General features: G+C 41.0%; 2 protein-coding genes across 2 annotated transcripts in view; one reads left to right on the forward strand and one right to left on the reverse strand.

Moving 5' to 3' along the window:
- Positions 1-6,696, reverse strand: part of stag1a (STAG1 cohesin complex component a) — a 44,952-nt gene extending 38,256 nt beyond the window's left edge. The window contains exon 1 of the mRNA XM_015032969.1: positions 6,424-6,696. The gene's annotated coding sequence lies outside the window, so the exon portion shown is untranslated. The remainder of the gene's footprint in view (positions 1-6,423) is intronic.
- A 9,591-nt stretch (positions 6,697-16,287) lies between these two features.
- slc35g2a (solute carrier family 35 member G2a) lies at positions 16,288-21,650 on the forward strand. Its single transcript, XM_015032976.1, has 2 exons — positions 16,288-16,617; positions 20,055-21,650. The coding sequence occupies exon 2, from the start codon at positions 20,097-20,099 to the stop codon at positions 21,450-21,452; it is 1,356 nt and encodes a 451-aa protein (XP_014888462.1). The 5' UTR covers positions 16,288-16,617; positions 20,055-20,096; the 3' UTR covers positions 21,453-21,650.
- Positions 21,651-22,656: the final 1,006 nt, after the last annotated feature.

Below are 22,656 nucleotides of genomic sequence, written 5' to 3' on the forward strand. Positions count from 1 at the left end.
AAAAAATGGTGTTAACATCTTAAAGTGGCTTCAATTTTTTTTTTTTTTTTTTTTTTTTGGGGGGGGGGTTTGCATGTGTCCATTCAGCAGTATTTCTTTGGTTTTCTTTATAAGCCATCACCCTGTACTTTATCCTGCTCAGTGTGCTGTTCCATCTCTCTTCAGCTCAGAGAATAAAAGTTTAAAACTGAAAGAAATAATCAGGCTCTGTTGCCGTTCGAGACGACCTCGCGATGCTGCAACAGCTCTAATCCAAGGCTAATTACTCTTAAGTTTTCAGAATCTATGACAACCTGCAAGGTTGCAGCCACATGATATACAACTGAAGCATCAGATAACCCTGAAACACACACCGCTAGTTTGCTCAAATCCAAAGTGTATGCCATTCGAGGTGCAAAAGAAACTAAGCAAGTGGACACATTCATCAACCCTCTAATACAATTCTATCCCCTGGAGTCTTTCAGCCTGACTCTTTATGCAGAATGCTGTAATGAGGTGGCTCTGCAGCAATATTGCTCATTTCTAGACAACAGCTGATTACGGTACAGGAAACCACAGAGCAGGGAAAGCCCGGAAATGAAAGAATTATTTTAGTAAGCATTAAGTGACTGCATATTGGTACAAAAGAGGCAGCAGCATTCTCTAAAAGCAAATGATAAAAAGAATACATATGTACTGCACCTGATGCGTCATGCATTCAAACTCTGTTTTAGACTCAGACGGACTTGTTTTGTGTCTGACCTTGATTACGAAGATGAAAGGCTTAGGATATGGTGATGATGGAAAAGAAGGACGTAATATCTAGATTAACTAGTTGACGCAGTAGACCCTTAGTATTCATTGGAGGTAGGTAGCAGAGCTGGAAGTGAATAGCTAAAATGATTACAACTTCCTATTTTAATAGTCTAAACACCAAATATACCTTAATATGCATTAAGATGCACAGTGGAAACAGATTTATCATTACCACCAGAGCTAACATCCAACGTCTTCCTTATCTGGTTACAGCCAGTCAGCGACACGAGGAAAAATGAATGCCGCTTCTGGATTGGCTGCTTTGCAAACACAAGCCAATAGTGTGTCACATACAATCATGCTTAAGTATTTCAGCTTTCCAAACAGGATTTTCTGTCAAATATTTTACAAAAAAAAAAAAAAAATTATATATATATAGATATATATATATATACCCCGACGAGAAAAATGTTGGAAAGATCCACAAAAACAGAACTGTGAATAGGCAGAGTGCATTGTGTAGTCATCAAGAAGTATTTTAAAGAACAACACCTTATGCTTCCCAAATATCATGCAGCCCAGGTTCTTTCCAATCAATAATGGTATATCTAGTTTACTGTCTTAATTAGTGAAAATCCTTTAAGAAGTCAGCAGCAATTTAAATAAAAATGTTTCTTTCGTGATGCAGAAGAGCAAACAAGCCAACACTTGCTTTCAATTTAATATCTTTTTAATGATCCAGCTCACAACCGTAGCTGGAAAGCTGGTTTCTTAGTAGACTAAACAATGACTTGCACCACAGCCCTATTAAATGCATTTATTTATGGTAATTCTGAAATATATTTTATTTGATGATCAATTAAAGCAGACAGGAAAGGATGCTAGGAGCTCTTATTAAATTATGGCCAAACTGTTTGCCACAGTCGAATTAAAAAAAAAAGAGAGAAAAAAAAGTTTGAAGATAAAATTCTTGACTAAACATTATTTAAATCAAAAGGTTTATCACATAAAACATGCCCGCTGAAGTTCTTAGTTTTAATATTAGCCACTCCTTTATGACTCAACAGAGGTGTACTGCGCAGCGCCGGTCATTTAGCCTCATCATCTCTTTCTGCTCTTGTGCTTCAGATTGCCTGAGCAACAGGACGTTTCGTACCGACCACGAGTCATTTTACCCACCAGGGGAGCAAGATGTTGAAATGAGGCTTTCCACAACTTGCTAATAATGAAACAAATGAAGTGAATTTGTGCTGTTCAGCGAGTTTAATGCTCGGTACGTTCATTATCATTTCTGAATACCTCATAAAAATCAGAGCGTCGGTGTTTGAGTTTGTAGTCACCTCGCCGTAGAACAGAGGCGAAAGGCCTTATCGACATCATCAGGCATTTCCTGTGACTTGTGAGCAAATACTTCCAAACAGCACTTCTGCCTTTTCAAATGAAGTGAGTCAGAGAGGGTTTTGTTTCCTGGCATTCTTGCCATGTTGCTTGAATTTTAAACTATCACTATTTTGATTTGTATTGCTGTAAGGAAGGGGAAGACCTGGATGTTTGTTTATAATCATTCCAGTTTGGGAAGAACTGCAAAACGAACTGCAACCAAGAGTAAAGTATGGAAAAGGTAGGTTAATTGTAATCAATGTCACTGGATTTTGCAATGCCATCACAATTACATGTTTTCCTTATGTTGTGGAGTGTCAATTTTGATGCAAATCATTGTGTTTTCTTATTATATTATCAAATAAATCCAACCTGCTGTTTGCAAAGTTTTGCAAAAAAAAAAAATTAAAAATATTGGAAAACTTCTTCAATTCGTATCATAAAACTATATTGAACATTAAGCCAATTCCTTATCCTTATGTCTAAATGAAGCACGACTGAAAGAGAATCTATTATAAACCGCTTTTGTGATTTCTTGAACCAACATTTGACTCATGCATGAACAGACCAGTGATGACAGTATTTGTCTTTCTTCTGTCAGTTCTGTGACTGTGTTTGCAGTCAACGCAGGCTGGCCAAAGGAACGAGCAGGAAAGACGACTTCTTCTTCTTTTAGCCAGCATGTTGAATTAAGGTCACCATTTGATACGTTCTGACAAATGTCAACCCCGTTACAAAAAAAAAAAAAAAAAAGCCCTGGGCTAAATCATTACTCTATCATATATAGGCTCCAACATAAAAAAATAAAATATATAAAAATCGGACTTGAAACCCTCAGCTACGGCCTCTGCAAAGCAGATAATGTACTACAAACAACATTGCATCTCATTACAGTTAAGTGATGTCCATTAAGCAGATTATCTTTGTGAGTTCCTAAAGGGAAGCTGCCTCAATACATTCCCTTTAAAAACAGATCTTATATATTCAATGCAGGCTATTATAATTTAGCATTACCCACTTCCTGATGTGTCTATTCTAATGAGTCTTGCCATTGGATTCGTGGTTGTTTATCAGCTCTCTGTGGAAATCATGCGGGCGTGGAGCCAAGCGACTTGGGAAACATTCACTATTTCAGTTACCAGCGCACTGTCCAAAGGTTTAAAACACCAAGACGCTCTTCACATCAGCTAACCTTTCATACGTTATGCAATAAACATCTGCTTCAAACTGTTGTGTTTAACAGCCTGAGGCAGAGACACAGTGGTGCATAGCTAAACATTCTTCACTACGTGCCGTAAAACAGAGTCCACCACTGTGTGGGTACGACAGGAATGGTGCCGAAACCCAAACTAGATGCATTTTGTAAGTTGTGTCATTACAAGCCTGAGAAAAAAAAAGAAAAAAAAGAAGAAAGAACGAAAGAAAAACACACTTTCTAGTACAACAGAGCTAATCCCCATCAGCTAGAAGAACATGTAAACTTTGCATCATGACACCAGCATAATTTTCATTTCCCCCCCACTGATCCACTGCCAAGCTCTTCGGTGACACATCCAACTGAGATCCAAGGACCGGATCGCAACGTGAAAGTCAGGTCAGCCTCCAAGGATTTTTTGCTGTGCTACTTTGACTATTACGGAGTGAAAACAGCTCATTTCTCCCCTTCATCGTTTCATGCATGTAATGTTTTGGCCGTTTTTGTACCAGCCAGGGACCAATCCAATCCAGTTTATTTATATAATTGGCAAAAGGCAGAACTTAGAGAACCTCAGGCAATGACATTGGTTTTGGGCTATAGTAGACATTTTTTTAACATATCAGTTTGATAAATAAAACTGGGCTGATATTAACAACTGATATTTATTTCCATCTTGTTGCCGTTTGCTTCTGGAGGTGGAGTGGAGGACGGTGGTCATGTGGTATTTGTTTGGTCATGTGACAGTGGCAGCAATTCAGCGCAGGATTGTGGGGAAGTGTGGTCAGCGGTTGTTTTTTCAAGGTGTCAGAAAAGGTTTTTTTTTTTTTTGTTTTTTTTTTAACAATATCTGTAAATATCTATTTTCAGCCATGTCAGCAATATTAATATTGGGAAGCGCTGATATTTTCACATTAGTTCTTCTCCAGTAATATGTTTTCTATCAAATTATTGTGAAATAACCAGAAAACTACATACATTTAAATTGAATGAATAGGAAAATTTTTGTATTTTGCTATTATTTGGCATCATAATTTTTCCAAAGTATTGAATGATTAGGGGAAAAAACATTCATTAAAAAAATGCAATTGTTTATTGAAGAAAAAAAAATGGAAGCAAGAAATGGACAGATTATATCATTACATGAAGACCAGAAATGGGACATCTAGATTTATAAAATCTATACAAAAACATCTACAGGATTGACAGGCTTAATTCTGGAGTTTCCACAACAAATAGATTGATTTTCTGAAACTAGAATTTTCTGGTGAAATTGTTTGTATGCTGCCTTTTGTGCCTACCTGAGGTTCTCTATTATACACAGATGTAAATTAATGCACCATCCCCAACAGAGGCAACTAAGCAAATTTGTTAAAATAGAAATTATTACAATTAACAGACACAAAAATGCTACTAGCCATCAAAAACCCGCCATGACATGAAGAAGATGTTCTAATAAAAAAATAAAAAATAAAAAAAAAGTTTACATAGGACTGCATGCAAATCAACTTGGACTTTATGAATAAGAATTCTGCCCATAAAACTATTTTTATACTTTTGTTTTTTGCTTCTTTTTAGGTTTGGTAAGATCGCCAAACGTACAAGCTGAGATTTCAGCACATGTCGCATTCAGCCTCAAAGTCTGACAACAAAGTCAGGACAATGTCCGCAAGTTTTGGCACAGAAATTCATTATGATTTAAATGTGTGCATCACACAGCAAACGTAAAAGAAAAATCTCTCTAAAGGACAAAAGTAAAAGATGTAGTGAGATGTCCGCAAGTTGCAGGAATTAGATGATTGCAAGTGATGCAAAAGGACAGAACTGTATCTCTAGTGTTTCTTTAGCGAGTCACGATTTTCTAACAAAATTCAGAAAATGTTCAGAAAGCAGAAAAAATTACTAGTGTCTGAATCAGCCAATAACCATATCAGCCAATCAAAACTTTATACAACTAGTAACCAGAAATTTAGCATAGAAAAAGCTGATACAAATGAGGAAAAACAAACAACAAAAACAATATGTGCAACTTGTTCCACAGTCTAAATTAAGCGTGTTGTGTGCAGACTGAAGGAGGAATGTAAGACCAGTTGGCAGGCATACATGGTTGCAAACAGTAGTTCAGGAAAGCCTGCATGGGAAATCACATGGCTGACTGTAAACAAAGCAGTTATGCAACAATCTCAGATTCATGAAGCTGCCAGTAGGTACTCTGCTATCAACACTGCAAAGGCTGAGCTGAGCAGGGGTCAGTTGTGGAGGGGAGTCAGGACCAAAGACCCATTATGGGGGCTGGCTGGTGGAGCCCATCCCCCCACTAATGTGACTCATGTTTCCCCGCTCAATGTTTGCCTGTTTCCCGCACGTTAGGGGGCGGGAAGGGGAAAGAGCGCCATAATAATCCTGCAAAACATGCAGGACTCCAATCTGTAGTATTTAGCTGGAAACACCCACGTGCTTTTCACTGATGTACAAACAGCAACATGTTTTATTATGATTTATGAAAAGTAACCCAACTTGAAGGCAAGAAGGTGCAAGAAAAAGTACTAACTATATGTGCGTGTGTGTGTGTGTGTATTTCTGTTTGCAAAAACAACCTGCCTGTAGTATGATGACAACAGTGCCAACAACAGCGTGGCAAATAGCGTGGAAGCTGACGATAAAGCTAATCACAACAAGGAGGAAGCCAGTACTGTACATTCATACAACGCTGTGTAAACGAGAGAAGGTGATGCTCTGAATCCTGCCTGCAAACAGCTAAAAAAACACGTCACACTGCCCAGCTCTTTATTTGTTGACAAGACAAACTCATAACGCCAAGTGACAATTGGTGGCAATCACAGCAGCGCTGCTGCAAACACTCGCTCTTCTAACAAGTTGCCTTGCCAAAAAAAAAAAAAAAAAAAAAAAAAAAATTGCGGCTAGCTCGCAGGCTAATAGCCGCGCTAGGCTATATAATGTAACTGAGGGGAGAGAAAGCACATTCGCCTCCGTTAGCCGCTAGCGCCCATCCCCCAACCGCCCAGCCTTCCCTGTCTGTGTCCACCATCTTTATTCCGTGCCCCGTCTCCGTTACCACCGCACAAAACACGACAAAAACACAAGACACTCACCTTTAACGACCATCGCCGGACTGGTTATCGCCTTCCGAAACGTGAAAACGATTTTAGTTTGAATATAGTTGGTATATTTATATTGAAAATTGGCCGTGCGAGCGGAACCGCGCCTTGAGATAAGAGCAGCAATCCTAAACCGCCATCTGGTGGTATTTTCCTCTCTGTGATGCAGCGGGAGCGGCGCAGGCTCAGACCGAGACACAGCTGCCCCCTGGCGGACACACCGTGCCGCGGCGGACACGCGCCTCCGGGGGGCGAGCCTGGGAAGGGAAAGGAGGGTGGGAACAGGGAGAGCTGACCCCGCCAGCAAAACAGTGACGTGGACGCGCACAGGAGCAGAGACTCCCCCGTCTCTCATACTATTAAGCTATCTCAAGCAGCTGTCAAGTTAAAAGAGTATATGCTAGGCTAATTAAGATTATATGAAAGCAATATTTACTCCTCAAATACAATGCATACTGTATTACGATTTCGTATTCGATTTTAATGCGTATATGGTCATGCAGCCGCAAACCAAGACACCTTGGCTAAAATAGATATGCTGTAAAATTTTGCCATGTCTATCTTGAACCACTCTTTATTAATTTTTCATGTCCTTCTTTTGTTCACAATGCAGTTTCTCATTTTACCTCCTTTGTTTTGTCTCTCATCTTTTTTAAATAATTTATCTCCTTTTGTCTTCCATTGGCAACTTTTATTTTATGTTTAGGGATTTACTTGTACCCACTAATCCTCTCTGTTTCATTCTAATGCATTTATTTCACTTCATTGTAGTCTTTTATTATCACTTCTTGTTAAGTGCTATAGTTATTTTATTAATATTTTATTAGTTTGAAAAAAAAAACATTTATGAAATGTTAGGATTGTTGTTTACTTTATAAGCTCATGGTAATCATAATAGTAATCCCTTTTTCCTGCATATGTGTTCTGCTTACAAATATATTGAACGTGTCTTTAAAATGATTCTTCTCTGACACCTTGGGGTCATTGGGGTCAAAATAATCTAGAATCTTGTTGATCTCAAAGTTAATATATGTATCACTACATATATTAACAAAACAAAAATAATACCAATAACATCAGCAATTATTAGTTGTAGCTTTTTTTGCGTGTTTTTTGTATTTTAGTGGCCCTTGCATAGATTATGTACTTACAAGGGTGAAAATAAGCTTAATAAACCTTGTTGAATCGAAAGGCAATTTTAAACCGATTCTCTCTGAGCCAACTTTGCCGCACAGTAATTAAAAACACTTACACAAAAATACAGTTTTAAATATATTTGAATAATTAGTGACAACAACAGCTGCAAGACATGAAACAAAATTAAATATTTTGTTTGGGGTTTCTTATCCATTTTCAAAAAGGACAGGACATAATTGAAGAAAACAATGTTCCAAGAGAGACCTAAAGTTTGTGCATCGCACATGAACGGCAAGGAATATGTCACATTTACCTCCACGTTTTGCACCGTGCTTACGCTCCCTCTCGTCCTGAATCGGAAGAGAGTGAAAAAGAAGAAAAACAAGAGGCCTGGCAAAGACACTTTGCTAGGCCTCTTGGCTAGGAGCTGGATGAGTTATAAACCCAATTATAAAGCCTGGATGTGCTCACATTACTCACACCAGCAGCTCGCTCCGGCCTAAAAGGAGGTAGAGGCACAGAGGCAGACGAGTAAAGTAACATCCCAACCTCAGAGTCATTAAACAGGTATCAAAGTCCTGATTTAAATTATGTTTTAAATTCATGTTTTGTGATTTATGTGCGTGTGTTTAATTAAAAACAAAAAGAAGAGGAACTCTACGGGGTTAACATTTTTATCTGTATGCATTTGTAGATGGAATCAAATGTCTTGAGCGACTCGTCGACTGTGTTTGCTATAGCAACAGCACGTCTTGCATTTAAAATTAACAAAACCTTGCTTCGGTAAAACGAAACATACATGAATCTACATATGTAAATATGTAGTTGTCAGCCTGGTGTAATTAGGCTGGTGTTTAAATGTGCTGTTTGAAATTTTGCCCCTCTTCCAGATTTTCTTAAAAAGCACTTTTTGTGTTACTTGTGAAAACCTCGATCAGCACAATAAAAGTTTAAAAAGCTGTAATCGGACGTCTGCGTTTAAGGAAAGTTAATTCGTCTAATATGTCATGCACTGACATGTACTGTAATCACATGTCATGCAGAGCCTCATTAAAGGTCGCTTCAGTCTGATTTACAGACGCCAGCCACAATTTGTACACTGCACTTATAGGATCTAACTGAAAGATAACATTTGTCATTTACCAACTCTCTTATTCCTTAGTTTTCTTGCTTGTCTTGTTTCTTCTTATTCACGCTAAGCTGTTTTTCTAACTTCTATGACTTTAAAAGTTCATAACTATTATTTCTTCCACACTCAGAGCAATTGTAATTGCTCACCCGGAGGCTTTCTGAATGAATATTTCCTTGCATAATATCAGGTTTTTCTGCTCTTTTCAGGTAAAATCTGTGGAAAAGCAAATGTTGAAAGCAACTGCATGCTGATGCTGCAGCGGCTTCTGTCTGCCTTTCTCAATCTCTACACTAAATTCTCAACAACTTTCTCATCCTTTACACATGTTCTGCCGACAAATCATTTCAAATCTACAGCATTCTCCGCCTCGTGCGCATGTGCTGCGTTTTTGTTGCATAACCGACAGACGTCTGGCTCTGCTTTCCACTGCCCTAGTTTTCGCATTTTTGATCGGATTCTGTGGTGTGTGTGCGTGTGTGTGTGTTTAGACGTACATACATAGCCTTTTTTTTTTTTTTTTTTTTTTTTTTTTTTTTTTTGTTGGAAGCAGGAACACTCCCAATCACAGCCTCCGCCATCATCCAAGAACTTTTCCTGAGGCCAGATCCGTGGAAACAGATGGCGGTTCTGCTTCCGCGGAGAAAAATCTCCCTTTTTGTGGTAACAAAGGTGGCAGGTCATCACTCGCTGCAGCCAGTGGAAAGACAAACTTGTCAATCTTCTGCAGGGGGTTTGTGAAGGAACGCACTCAGTGCATCTAACCTCTGGAACTGTTGACTAACAAAAAAAGAAATACTTTCCACGGCCGTTCCTCGCCTGCAGATGAGTTCTATTTCAGATCTGCACTGACCTTGCTCACAGTTATTTTACTCCAGAGGCTGCTCTTCCTATTTGACAACCCTGCCTCCCCTCCCAACATTTATCTCTTGCATGCTTTCCTCCTCACCACCCACCACTCATTCTCTCTTTCTGCAGCTGTGGCGATGCAAAATGTATGAGGTGCAGGGTGCTCCGCTAGCTGGAGAGGGAAAAAAAACAAAAACATTACAGCCTATCATAACCCCACTTGTGTGCCAGGCAGTCATCGTCCGTCATTTCCACCTCCATTACTGAAACACTCACACAGATGGCAGTGGACACAGCCAGGGTTTTTTTTGTGTGTGTGTATGTGTGTGTGCAGTGTGTTTGTCTAGATCTTAATCATACCAGGAGTGTTTCTTTCTACAGCTTTCCTGTATTTATCTTGTCTGCTGCTATGGCGAACTCACCATGAGCATACAATCACTGCTGTGAAACACGGTGGTGGCAGCATCATTATGGTGACGATCATTTTGTCCCGCACGGGAGAATCGATGGGAAGCTTGAGCTGTAAAATCAGGACAACCTCGAGGGGAACTTGTTGAGGATGGAAAAGACACGAGAGTTCGGTGCAGAAATTGGATTCCAAAAAAAAACAACAAAAAAAAAAACATTGCAGTGGTGGAATCATTCCAGCTGGCTCACCCTAAACACAACAAACCACATGTGAAACATAATGCTTCTTTGGCAAGAAAAGAAAGTTAGTGCAGAGTTAGGTGGGGCATGGTGGTGGCAGCATGATGATGTGGGGTTGTTTTTCCTAGAGAGGACAAGGAAGCAGAGTTGTTTGGTGAAAAAATACACTGAAATACTGTAGGAAAGAAACTCATAAGGCAGCATATCCATTTTGATTTTAGTTTTTTACAACTTTGTTTACTTGATGTTGGTGACCTGGTAGTGTATCACGTACAGCTGGCTAACCCTGAACGCACCATTCCTGCTGTAAAACGCGGTGAAGGCAGCATCATGGTGGGGAGATGCTTTTTGAATATGTTTTTAAATTTCTTTGCCACGCTGAACATTGGTGTTGAGCCCCCACTTATCAGCTAACGATCCAAACTCTACAATTGGCACAAAAACTTAAATCATATATCCATCCTCATCGTGAAACATGGTGGTGGCAGCATCATCCTGGTGGGATGCTTTTCTTCAGGATGGTGGGGGTAGCAGTTCAGAGCAGATGTGGATGTAAATACAGAGCAATACAGAATTGCCGATAAGGAAGATGGATGTAGGTAAACACTGGGCGATCCTGGAGGAAAAATCAATCAGACGCCACAAAATACTTACTTTTTTCCCCATCCGTGTTTTTTCTAACTAATCTGTCCTTGCCGCACCGGTGACACGGGGATGTATGAGACTTTTCTGCCGCCACAGTCGGATGAGTTTTGCTGTCATCAGCTGCCGCCGAAATGAGAACAGGCATTCAGACACACAGAGGGATAGGGGGGGGAGCCAAAGGGGGGGATCCAGCTCTGAATAATGATATCCTGATTATAGTTCATGAACAGCCAACACCCAGTAATCCAGCAATCCCCTGAGATAGGAATACAGATTACTTCCTATTGTTCTTATTTGCGTTTATTCTGTGTAAAAAGCACAGGATATATGGAGCACATGGGAAAGCAGAAAAGCTGCAGATGAAGTTTTTTTCCCGTTTGGCAGCTGCTGGTTTTCTTCTACCCTCTATAAATAATTTCGTCCTGACCAGAGACGGGGCAAGAGAGTCGGAACAGAAATTCTACGACTCTCTCGCCCGCCGTCCATCTTCATTTTGCCGCCACTTCTCTGCTTTCACCTGCTTTCCACTTCCTCCCGGCATATCTTCATCACGTCCAGCCAATAACTCCTCATCAGAAGTGGCTTCTTTCAGTTCAAATGTGACTAACCTTGATCCCAAGACCTGCAGAGCAGTCGATAGGATTTAAACAGCACCCCCCCCCCTACCACCACCACTGAATAAAGCGCTCTCATCCGCTGTAACCATGGAAACACCTGATATCCCTCCTCATCCTCGGCCTAATGCCTAAACCAGATGTAGCAGGGAGAAAGAAAACTGCAGAAACAGCTCCAGGGACAAGGACCATTACAGAACTGCACAAAACAGCAACGGCAGGAAATGAACTTTCTCTCCCTCATCCATTTGCCCAAGCAGAACTCGGCCAAACATGCAGCTTGGGTTGTATTTCTGGGGTAATTGACGTCAAACACGGGCCTGGCTGTGTTGAATAAATAAATGGCGCACATTCGCGGCTCTAACAGTGTTGCTTTTCAAAGCGCTGTTCATTATTGATATAGAGGAAATAGACGCTTTGGAAAGCGCATTAGGAAATCCTTCACTCAGTGTTCACATGGTACCCTATGTGTAAAAAGACACAAGCATTTTTTTTTTATGTCTGTCTATCAGTTTGATCAAGTTTCTGATCATTAAGGCGAATCAAAAACGTTTTTATTTCATAAAATACAGTATACCGAATGAGTTTGGTTAAAGGTTATGAGTATACTCACAGTAGTTTGCAGGAGTTTTCCTCCTGACTGAACTGATGGAACTGAGTCAAGGTTTGTCGGCTGCTTTACTTCCATATTAAATTCTAACACTTTCTGACTGGAGACAGGTGTTTAAACTAGCGCATAATTAACCAGAGCTAGTGGACCATCTACAATTGTCTGGCACTTGTATCTAAAGAAGAACCAGACATGAGGAAGTCCACAATGTCTTTTGATGTTTTTCAATGATGTCACATGAGGAAGTCGAGAGTTTCTGGTGCAGCTTTAAACATCCACAGCATTACTTTCATTTTACTCAAATGTTTCGAATAAACCTGTGAAAAGCGTTGAACCTTATCTAGGCTTTCCTGAAGTATTTATAAGCATAGTAACTTTAGTGCGTGTTATCTTTAGACCTCCTTTTATTTTGGCTGCAGCAGATAGAAAATGATTTTGCTATCCCGAAGTGATCTAGTTCTGAAATAAATTGACTTTTTGATCATATTTTAATTCATTAATTGGGTCTGTACACCAATTATGTACATTTCCAGGTTGTGTTGCGTTGAATGTAATTTGCCTGTATCGCGTTAAAAGAGACTACAAAAACTTTTTGAGTTTTTCGTTGCAAAATTATTGAACTATATCACATTTTTCTTTCACTTCACAATTATACTCATTTTTGCACAGCTCTACTGCAGCATGGGTACTGGATACGACTTAATGAAACACTAACTGAATTTCTTAACAGAGGGACAAAGGATTTTGTCGAAGCTCAGTTCCCTTCCCGTCTTCTTATCCACCTTGATCCAACACCATTCAACAGTATCCAATCCCGGGGAGTCCCATTTGTCTACTCTATGGCAGTAATTGCTTTGACATTTTGTTGCTATAAATCTTTTGCGCCCTGCTTCATCTTCAGCTGCATTAACCTTTGCAGACTGCAGCCAGGTTGGCTGTAAGGCCGAACCATCTCGCTGTTTTTCGCGAGAAGCCTCCAGTTGTCAGGAGAGCGAGTTCTCGAAAAGTCAATGTTTAAATCAAATCCAGCGTGTGAGCAGAAGCGCAGCACACGGTCCCATTTTCACTTATTGATATTTAGATTATGGAGACGCCATTGCTCGAAGGTGGCGGGTTTAAGTAATGTGTTTGATTTGCGTGCTTACTTTGTGACGGTGAGAGCGTTAGCATGAACCAGACGAACTGCAGCTGTACTCCGGTCCTTTTTGTTTGTTGGTCTGGCAGCAGGTGTTTGAAATGCGAGAAAGAACACATTATATTCTTTAAAAAGAGACATTTAATGAAAAACAAAAATAAAACGGTAAAACTCGGTCATAACACTGTGTTGCTTCCAGCATAATCTGACTTTTCAACAAGCGTATGCACGTGCAAAACAAAAACATTACGGTGTCGAGGAAGCCCAAAATACCAGCATGTACGTTAGGAATTCACATTTCTGTATTCTATGCTTTTAACATGCTTGTAAAATTAAGTGAAATAATAATTTTAACATAAAAAAACTCACATTTTCTTACTCCAACATACATTTGAAATCATATATTTACATGCAGTTTTTTTTACTACACTGTAGTAAAAAAAAAAGTACCTAATTTAAGGTAAAATACCAGCACCTTTGGCTCCCAGAGTTTTACCGTATTTATATAAAATTCTGCCTTGCCAGAATTTTACTGTATTTATACCTGTAAATACGGTATAGATTTGTAATTTATCTACACCACATTTATATGGCCACAGGTTAATTCAAAACCTTTCTGAATTTTATTGTATTTATACCTATAAATACGGTAAAAATTTTGGCAACCACACCTGTTTATGGTATTTTACCGTAAATTAAGCCGTTTTCGCACTGCAAGGAACGGAACGGTACGGAACGGAACGGTTCCACCTGTACTGCAGCCCTGTTGTGTTTGCATATACAGTGAGGGCGCCATCGAAGCGGTATCGGACGTCATTATTTTTGAAACTAAACAATGTGGTTCACAACCTTCACCAGTTTGGGGTTTGAGTTGGTTGTTTGCCAACTGCCAATATAATGAAGAAGAACAGTTACTACTACGACGTCAACAACTCAACAATGGATGACATGGATTTAATTTTGCTGCTCATCAAAATAAAATACAGTTTAGTGAGAGCCAGCTGTCAATGGAAAATCAACGTCTGACTCCATAACAACCAGCGGCCAATCAGCTGCTGATTCTAAGCAGAACCGCTTGGCCAGCCCGATTGGAACCACAGCTCTTGTGGTTCTGAGGTGCCGGGTGGAACCGGTCGGAAGTTCTAATGCAAACACGGTCGGCCCTACTTTGAAACGGTTCCATTCCGTTCCTTGCAGTGCGAAAACGGCTTAAGTGAAGTACATTATATAGATTAATTTTGCATGGATGGAAAGCCTTTATTTCTGTTCATTATGATAATTTTCCACATTCAGCTAATGGAAAATAATTGAAATATTACGTCAAAATGAAAAAAAAAAATCTTAAAAAGAGAAATGTTGGCTACTTGTTTAGAAGTTGCTATTTTCAAATAGTACTTTGAACGAACAGACAAGACGTGCACTCCGAAGTGTTGATGAATCTCAGTCTCTCAGTCTAAATCCAGCCGTTCTGTTAAGTCTCAGAGGTTAGAGAACATTAGTGAGCAAACATGATGAATCTCTTTAGCAACTAAATTCTTGATTAGACCGAAACATGTTCTTATTCTTAGCAGCAGTGTCCTTACATGTGATTTAAAACCATTTAGATGGAAACGAACGATTCGTAAAATAAATACAAAAGCTTCAATAAACATCATTGTAGAGGGATTTTGTTAAACTAAGATTGAAACAATGAGAAACTTTTGCTTTTTGGGCAACGGATCATACATGTTACTTTTTCTAGTCTCGCCCCGAACTGGACTTTGGTGTGGCCTTTGACTGGTCCTCTCTGGGTTATAAATATGTTTTGATCCCAACAACATCATTGCAAATGGTAACTGGACTCAACTGACTTGTAGTCCCACCCTTCAAAGTGCTTCAACAGATTAGCCTGTCACTCAGCACCCAGAAATGTGCATTTATTCATATGTCAATACGCCAATCGATATTTGGGGTCGAGTGTCTTTGCCCAAGAGTATATCAGTATGTGTTGGGTTAGGAAGCTTGAAGCAAATCCATAACTCTCTAATTACAAGACTGTCTCTACCTGCAGCTCTTCCTCAATTTGTCCGTTCCATTGCAATCTTTTTGGATGTTCGTTTTTTCTTCTACCTCCGTTTTTATTTTTAGGGTATTCTTGTATTGCTTGCTTTCTTGTAAAGTGCCCTTCAGAGTCTTGAAAGGCGCTAACAAGTAAAATGCATTTTTACTATGTTTACCAATGAGCCACAGTCAGCTCTGAACATCGTCCCGATTGTTTGTTTACTCCATCAATCCGACATTAAGCCTCGGTAGGCCTAAAGTCGAGGAAGGCTCTTCCTTTGTGGATGGTGGATTGAACAGCTTTCTGCTCAATATCCCAATGTTCAAATATCGGGATATTGTTTTATAACCCATCAGATTAAAAGAGATTTTAAACCACATACACGTCAGACTTTTCAGATGTGGAAAAACCTTTCTAATAAACGATCTAAGATTTTCCTTCCACTTATCAGCTCTCTCATGAAAAATGTTGGCAACACTTTATTCGAAGGGGTGTGCATAAGACCGACATGACACTGTCGTAAACATGACATAACACCTGTAATGAACACGAAAAGGCCTTCGTGAATGTTTATTACTGTTGTCATAAAGTATCCTTTAATGCAAAGTTGACTCTTTAAATTGACTTTTAATGTAGATTTTAATGCAACTTTGCATAAAAATGTAATTATTTCCCAAAAAATGCTAAGCTGACACTTTTAATGTAACTTTTAATGCATTAAGAGTTGCATTGTTTACCAAAATACACTTCATAACAACAGCCAAAAACATTCATGAAGGTGTTATTTCGTGTTCATGTCAGTCTTATGCACATCCCCTCATGTAAAGTCTTACCACTTTAGTTAATCCCAATACTTTTACAAGGCTCTGTATTTTCAAATCCGATTTTGTTCCCAGCAAATAATAATAATAATAATAATAATAAATTAACATTTTAAGAAAGAAAGGCACTTTAATTCAAACACAATGGGTGACGCACAAATACGCAAGGTACAACTGCTATGACGCATGCTCAGAGGTTTTGATTAGATCTCTCTCCCCCCCCTCTCTCTCTCTCTCTCTCTCTCTCTCTCTCTCCCAGACCAGGAGCGCCTATATGTGTGTGTTCAGACAGTGACGAAAGCGGCCAGCAGGTTCCCATAAAACACAATTTTTTTCTCTCTGTGGAGTGCAGTGAGGTGTGAGCATAGGTGCTGAAGCGCACCACTCTGTCCCTGAGGACAATCACTGCTGCGGAAAAAAAAAAGAGGAGAGAGAGGAGAAAAGCGCGAGAAGCATAAGAACAAATGGCCAAAAGGAGGTGATGAAGCGTTGGGAGATGTTCAGTAAATGACTGAGGTGGACCGTTTGTGAAGTTCATCCCTGGTTCGCGCGACAGCAGGTGAGTGAAAGCTGGGAAGCGTTTATTTATTTTTTATTTATTTATTTTTTAAATTACGCAGTTGTGTTTTATGCAACGCTCACAGCGCATCTGGGTTACTGTAATAAACCCACGGCAGGTCACCGGGACTGCTTGATTGTTTCTGGCTGCCCTTTACCGATCAGGGAGCGCGCCCGGAGTGATGCGGAGGCGCGCTCCCCCCTCACTCCCCCACCCCCATTCAAGGATTTGTCATGGTTTACAACGCGGGCTGTCACTGTAGAATAACAACGTGCGCCAGACGGTCAATGCAAAGCGAAATCAGGAAGCTGAAATCGATGAGTTGTTATTTGAGGTCAGCAGTAAATTGTAAAGATGAGAGCAAACATCTTGCACCACCGCCAAAGCAAGAAGGGAAAAACAAACAAACACATGTTTTCATCAGCCTTATTTAACTCCAGTCATACTTAATTCTAAGCATTATTCAACTGGAATGTTCAATTATTCATAGAAGCACTAAAAATAAATTGACTTGACTATTAATAGTCCACAGGATGTCGCTTTTAATGGTATGTACAGACATTGTACGTGCTGTCTCAGTTTGTAAAAGGTGTGTGCTGCTGATTCCAAGAACCTCACCTACTATGTGGTTTTGTGAGGTGCAAAAACGAGCTTTGTGAGTAGAAAACAGCGGCATTGCAGAGGCAGACTGCATCACCCAGCAGAGAATAGTCAGACAGGAACATCCTGATCTCCTCCTGCACAATGTGTGTTTTTCGCGCTGCAGCCGATCAGGTTTCATGTAGCCACCAGTGAAAACAGGTGTGAGGGTGATTTTGTTGGGATGCCGATCACAGCACCTCTCGGCTCCCATACGAAAATCCACACCTGTCAAAGAGGTGAGCTTTTATGCACAATTCACATTGATGCCTCGCCCCATGCGCTCCGACGGAGATCAGACTGAATACATGAAATTATCAGCTGGGGCACCACTGACATGTTGGGATCCCAGATCACGTTTTTAAGAAATACAGTTGGAACCAGATACTTACATACACTGGATAAAAGGACATATAATCTTTTGTTTGTTTGTTTGTTTACTGCATAAAACTAAGGATAAACTAAACTAAACTTTCTATTTATTTTCTAACTGACAGAATAAATGGAGAATTTTACATACATCTTTCTTTCAAACACAGAAGTTTGCAAAGACTACGACTATTACGCTTTTTAAGTAATATAGGAGGCACATTCATGTAATTTTAAGCTTTTGATCAACTTGTGATGTCTGTGTTAAACTGCGGTAAACTGGTGCATGTATTTTAAAGCCAAACCAAAACTTTCTGTTGTAACATTAAGGGGGGCGGGGGAGTAGCAAAAATAAATCAGATGTCAGAAGGTGGCAAATATTAATGTGGTTTCAGAATAAAATGCTCACATCAACCCCAGAAGAAAAGTGAACAATCTTGTGAGGATGTTGAGTGTAGCTGGTACATTTCACTGTGGCTTACTATCCACAGTGAAATGAGTCCTGTACCTGCGAGACCTGAAATGCCATTTAGAGAGGGAGAAGTTGTTGCTACGATCGACTGCAAAAAAAACCCCCCCAAAAAACAGGAAAGACAGACATGAACTTTTGGAGACATTTCTTTTGTTCGGATGAAAATAAAACGGAAGTGTTTGGCCGTAACTACTATCATCGTGTTTAGAGGAGACAAGGGTAATGCAGAGAACGCCATCTCAGCTAGTTTGGAGAGGCAGTACCATGCTGTCGGAATGGGCTGCTGCTGGAGAGACTATAGTACATTTTCCGTAACAGACGAGAAAAGGACATTTTGTGGAAATGCTGAACCGGTGTCCAAAGATATTAGCCTGCAAGCTAAAACTTGGGCACAATTTGGTCTTCCAAATTGGACAGTGATCATAAGAATATCCCCAACTTACAGCCTCTCTGTCTGGAGAGATGGACCACGAGAAGGCTGTGGAGTTATTAAATAAGTCCGACCCCAAGACACACCAATTCAAAACACAACTCGACAAAAATACTAGGAATTTCAACTCAATTTCACCTATGTCTCCGGTGGTCATTCAGCTAGAGGTGGGGTACATTCTGCAGAGACAACCTTACACAGGCGTCATCATACCTGAGGACAATTCAGAGCAATCAGTTGACGTAACAGGTATGTGTTTGGACTGTGGGAGGAAGCCAAAGTACTTGGAGAAAACCCACGCATCCACTCAGAGAACATGCAAGTTACACGCAGAGAGAACAAAGCAGGACCTTTTAGCTGCAAGGCAACGATGAAACAGAAATAATATTGTCCTACAAACTCATGAAAAACTTTAAAAGTTTAGTTTGATTTAATGTCAGCCTTTAAGAAAAGAAAAAAAAAACGTGTCTCTTTATGCATTGCATGAAAATAGCTTAAGATATAGAAGCAATTGTTTCAGCTTTATGTGGAGAGAAAACAGGCGTGGTACAGTTTTGCAGAATTAAAACATTTAATTGTTAAGATGCGCTCAGTCTATCCGTCCACATGTTTTCTCTGTCTGCCTGATCTAGCTCAGAGTCTGTTAAATTATTAACAGTCGACCCTTTACATGCTTCCCCCAATATTTTCCCACTTCTTCATTTAAAGAAAATTGTGGGTACACAGCCGTGTTATTTTAAAGATGTATTTTGCACGTAGAAAACACAAAAAAACGAAACACTAGAAGTCCACTTTTTGTCAGTAGGATTAAATGTTGCGTTATTATAGGAAACGGTTTAAAACGCCACGATCGACCTGACAGGGTTCTGAGTGTTTGTCTGCCTGAAACGCGGCAGTGAAGAAGTGCCACATAATATTTGCGAGGCCGTTGTGAGTCCGACATCTGCAAGGCATCACAGCATCAGACAGACACCGAAACTAGACAGGGAACAAATAGAGCTTTCTGTAGCGCTGGTTGTATAATTTAAGTGAGTCTATGTGTTTTTACTTTAGAATCAGTATGTTTAGAAATCAATGGTAAAAAAAAAAAAGAGGGAGAAAAAGTTATTACAAAGAGATCAAAAGACAAATGAGGCTCGAAAGCCTTGCTTATATAACTCCCATTACCAGCAGACACTTGAAGGTTATGTTACACAAGAAGAGAAATCGGCTTGATAAGACAATTACTGTTCTGCTTAATTCAGTTACTGTGGACGTAATGTGTCTGATTGCACGGAAAACGTGGTTAAGCTGGGGATTTGTGTAAAGCCTACTTTACACAAACTGCGGGGAAACATTGGGAGACGTGAGTCACTGCTATTATTATCACGGATATTAAAGATATATGAGATATCAAGCTGAATCCCCGGGAGAAGCAACATGACGAAGAAAGGAGTGGGAGGATTTGCAGGGGTCTACGTTTAAAAAAAATAATTAAAAAAAGAAGTTAGTGTGTGGGGTACTAAAACGTTTCTGCTTCTCCCGCAGGTGTACGTCATCTCTGAGGTTTTATTTTATTTTTTTTTAAAAATGGAGTCAGCTCACCTTCTGAGTGGCTCCAAGAAGAGAGTGAAGATCCACCCTCACACAGTCACAGCCAAGTATGCCACGCAGACCCCCTACAGCCCCCAGCCGGGAATACACACCCATTTCCCCCAACCAGGCGACGAGGGCTATGACGATGCCCCATCATTCGAGGACTTTGGCTCATTCTTGGAGGAGACATCCGACAGGAAGCGGCTCACGGAGAGCAAGAGGTGGCCCTTGACGTTGTTTGGCTCCAAAGACAAGGACGCGGCCCATAAACTTCAGGCCACTGGGGGAGGAGAGGGGAGTGAGCTGGGAACCAAAGCAGTGAAGGGATCTGGGAAAGGGGTTGGAGAACAGCTGGCCAGTTTCGGTGAGGCGTCTGTGTCTGCGTCTCGCCTCACCTGGCTGGGGCTGCTCGGTGCGGCGCTTGCACACGGCTGCCTGATCACCCTGACCCGCCTGGCCTCTGAACGCTTTAGCCTCGGACCCCTGTTTCTTCTCTTGGTGAGGTCCGTCATCCAGCTTCCGTCAGTGGGGGTCCCACTGCACAGGGCGGAGAACCCCTTTGGGCCAGAGGGATATCGGCTACGTCTGCTCTGTTACGGCATCGCGTACTCACTCTCCCTCTGCTGTGCATACTCCTCCTTAACTTTCGTCTCCTCCGAAAATGGCTCAACAACTTGGCGACTGGCAACCACCGCTCTGTCAGCAACCCTTGCCTTCCTGCTTCTGGAGGAAAAGCTGGGACTGGCTGATGGGATAACTTTAGCCGCTGGGCTGTGCGGATTGGGTCTTGCGTTGCTTCCCACGGCAGATGAGAGCTATGAAGACGCACCGGTCGACCCGGTCACATTCTGGAGGGGCGCCTTCGGATGGTCTCTCTCGGCACTAGCGGGATTGTGGATGGCCCTGGCGCTGGTTGGGTATCGCTCACTGAAAGACAGAGTGGGAGTTGGCACCGCCTTGTTCACTGTGAGTTGGACAGGTTGCCTGCTCACTCCAGCTACTATGATCCTGCTCCAGGTGGGCTGGTCTTGGCCTATGAGTTTACCAGCATGGGGCTTCGTCCTGGGCTTAGTCGCCTGCTCTATAGCGGCCTTCCTGGGAATGACGCATGCCCTCACCCGACTCCACCCGGCTCTGGTCTCCGCCTCGCAGAGCTTGGAGGTGCCTGTAGCCATGCTTCTACATTTGGCCCTACTCCCTCTGACTCCCACCGCGCCGGAGGTTGTGGGGAACGTGATGATCATGCTGAGCGTCGGGTGGCTGGTGGCAATGAAGCTGCTGCCCTCTCGAGGCGCCGGGCGGCGCCAGAGGGAGGAGTATGAGGAGATTCTGGACTCGCCCATCAAATAGACAGACGCAATCTCTCCCACACGTTCTCCTTCAGGAGGGTGGTTCCAGTGTACATAAGAGACTGCTAGATGTTCATCAGAGCTTGATCTATTTTGTATTGTTGTTTTTGCTTAGAAGAAAGTGCCAATATTGTGTTGTCTGTCAAGTGACTACATGATGTGATAATAAAATCTCTCTGAGAGTACTGTTGTCCTTTAATCAGCCTCCAGAGGTTTTCTGTTTTATGCACATATATGTGCATAAAACAGATCTAAAACATAAAAATACATTAATACATTAATACAAAACATAAAACATGTCTTCATCTATAGATGAAGAAAGTCTGCACTCATTCCCACACCATCACACCACCACCATGTTCGCCAAAGATTGGTGCCTTTGATTTGACCGTTGTTTGATGACGAGAGGCTGAAAAAAACAAGAGATGGCAAACGGATATTACCAGGACAACACAGATAAGAGCATCCAATGTGATCGGCTTATAGATAAGAAACTAGCAAGGATAAGAAGTTGTTATAGATGGCATAAAATAGATGAAAGAAAGCGGGCAGATCAAAAGGAAGTCAGGCTGGAAAACAAAGAAAATGACTGATCATTGTCTCTCTGTGTGGCCAGCAGGCTCATAAAGTAGTTATTTTATGCATGGAGGACAGTTATTATCTCTCTCTCTCTTTTTACCCACCACATCAGTGCTGTTCTCTGGGTTTCTCCTCTTCTATTTTCCCCATCATTAGCCTCCTACTCTCATGGCTCCATCTTTCCACATGCTGGTAAAAAACAAAAACACGAACAACATGACAACAAAGGAGCCATTCTTAAAATCCCCCACCACATGCAGCGCACAGATGGAGACCTTTTTAATGGAAGTCAAGTATCACCACATTGAACAGATCATTGTGTGTCTACATAATGTGAACTGTTGCTGCAAACATCCAGGGAGACTGTGAAACAGGTGTGGTGTAAGGTCTGGTAGCGACACAATACTCCACCACTTCACACCTGTGAGTCTGGTTGGAGGTGATGTTTATGGGGACAAAAGGCCAGAAGAAAAACGTTGCTGTCAGCGGTTTTTAACTCACCTGTGAAATTATTGGTGCAGGTAGGAAAGAGAAGGGGTGGGAAGAAATCAGTGGTGGAGAAAGTACTCAAAAAATGTACTTAAGTAAAAGTACAAATACACAGTCAAAAATGTACTCAAGTAAAA

The sequence above is a fragment of the Poecilia latipinna genome, unplaced genomic scaffold (assembly GCF_001443285.1).
Source record: "Poecilia latipinna isolate Pla-1442-1.1 unplaced genomic scaffold, P_latipinna-1.0 Scaffold255, whole genome shotgun sequence".
Lineage (NCBI taxonomy): Eukaryota > Metazoa > Chordata > Actinopteri > Cyprinodontiformes > Poeciliidae > Poecilia > Poecilia latipinna.

Coding starts and splice junctions, on each gene's coding strand:
- slc35g2a (XM_015032976.1), top strand. CDS start 20,097: ATGGAGTCAGCTCACCTTCTGAGTGGCTCCAAGAAGAGAGTGAAGATC.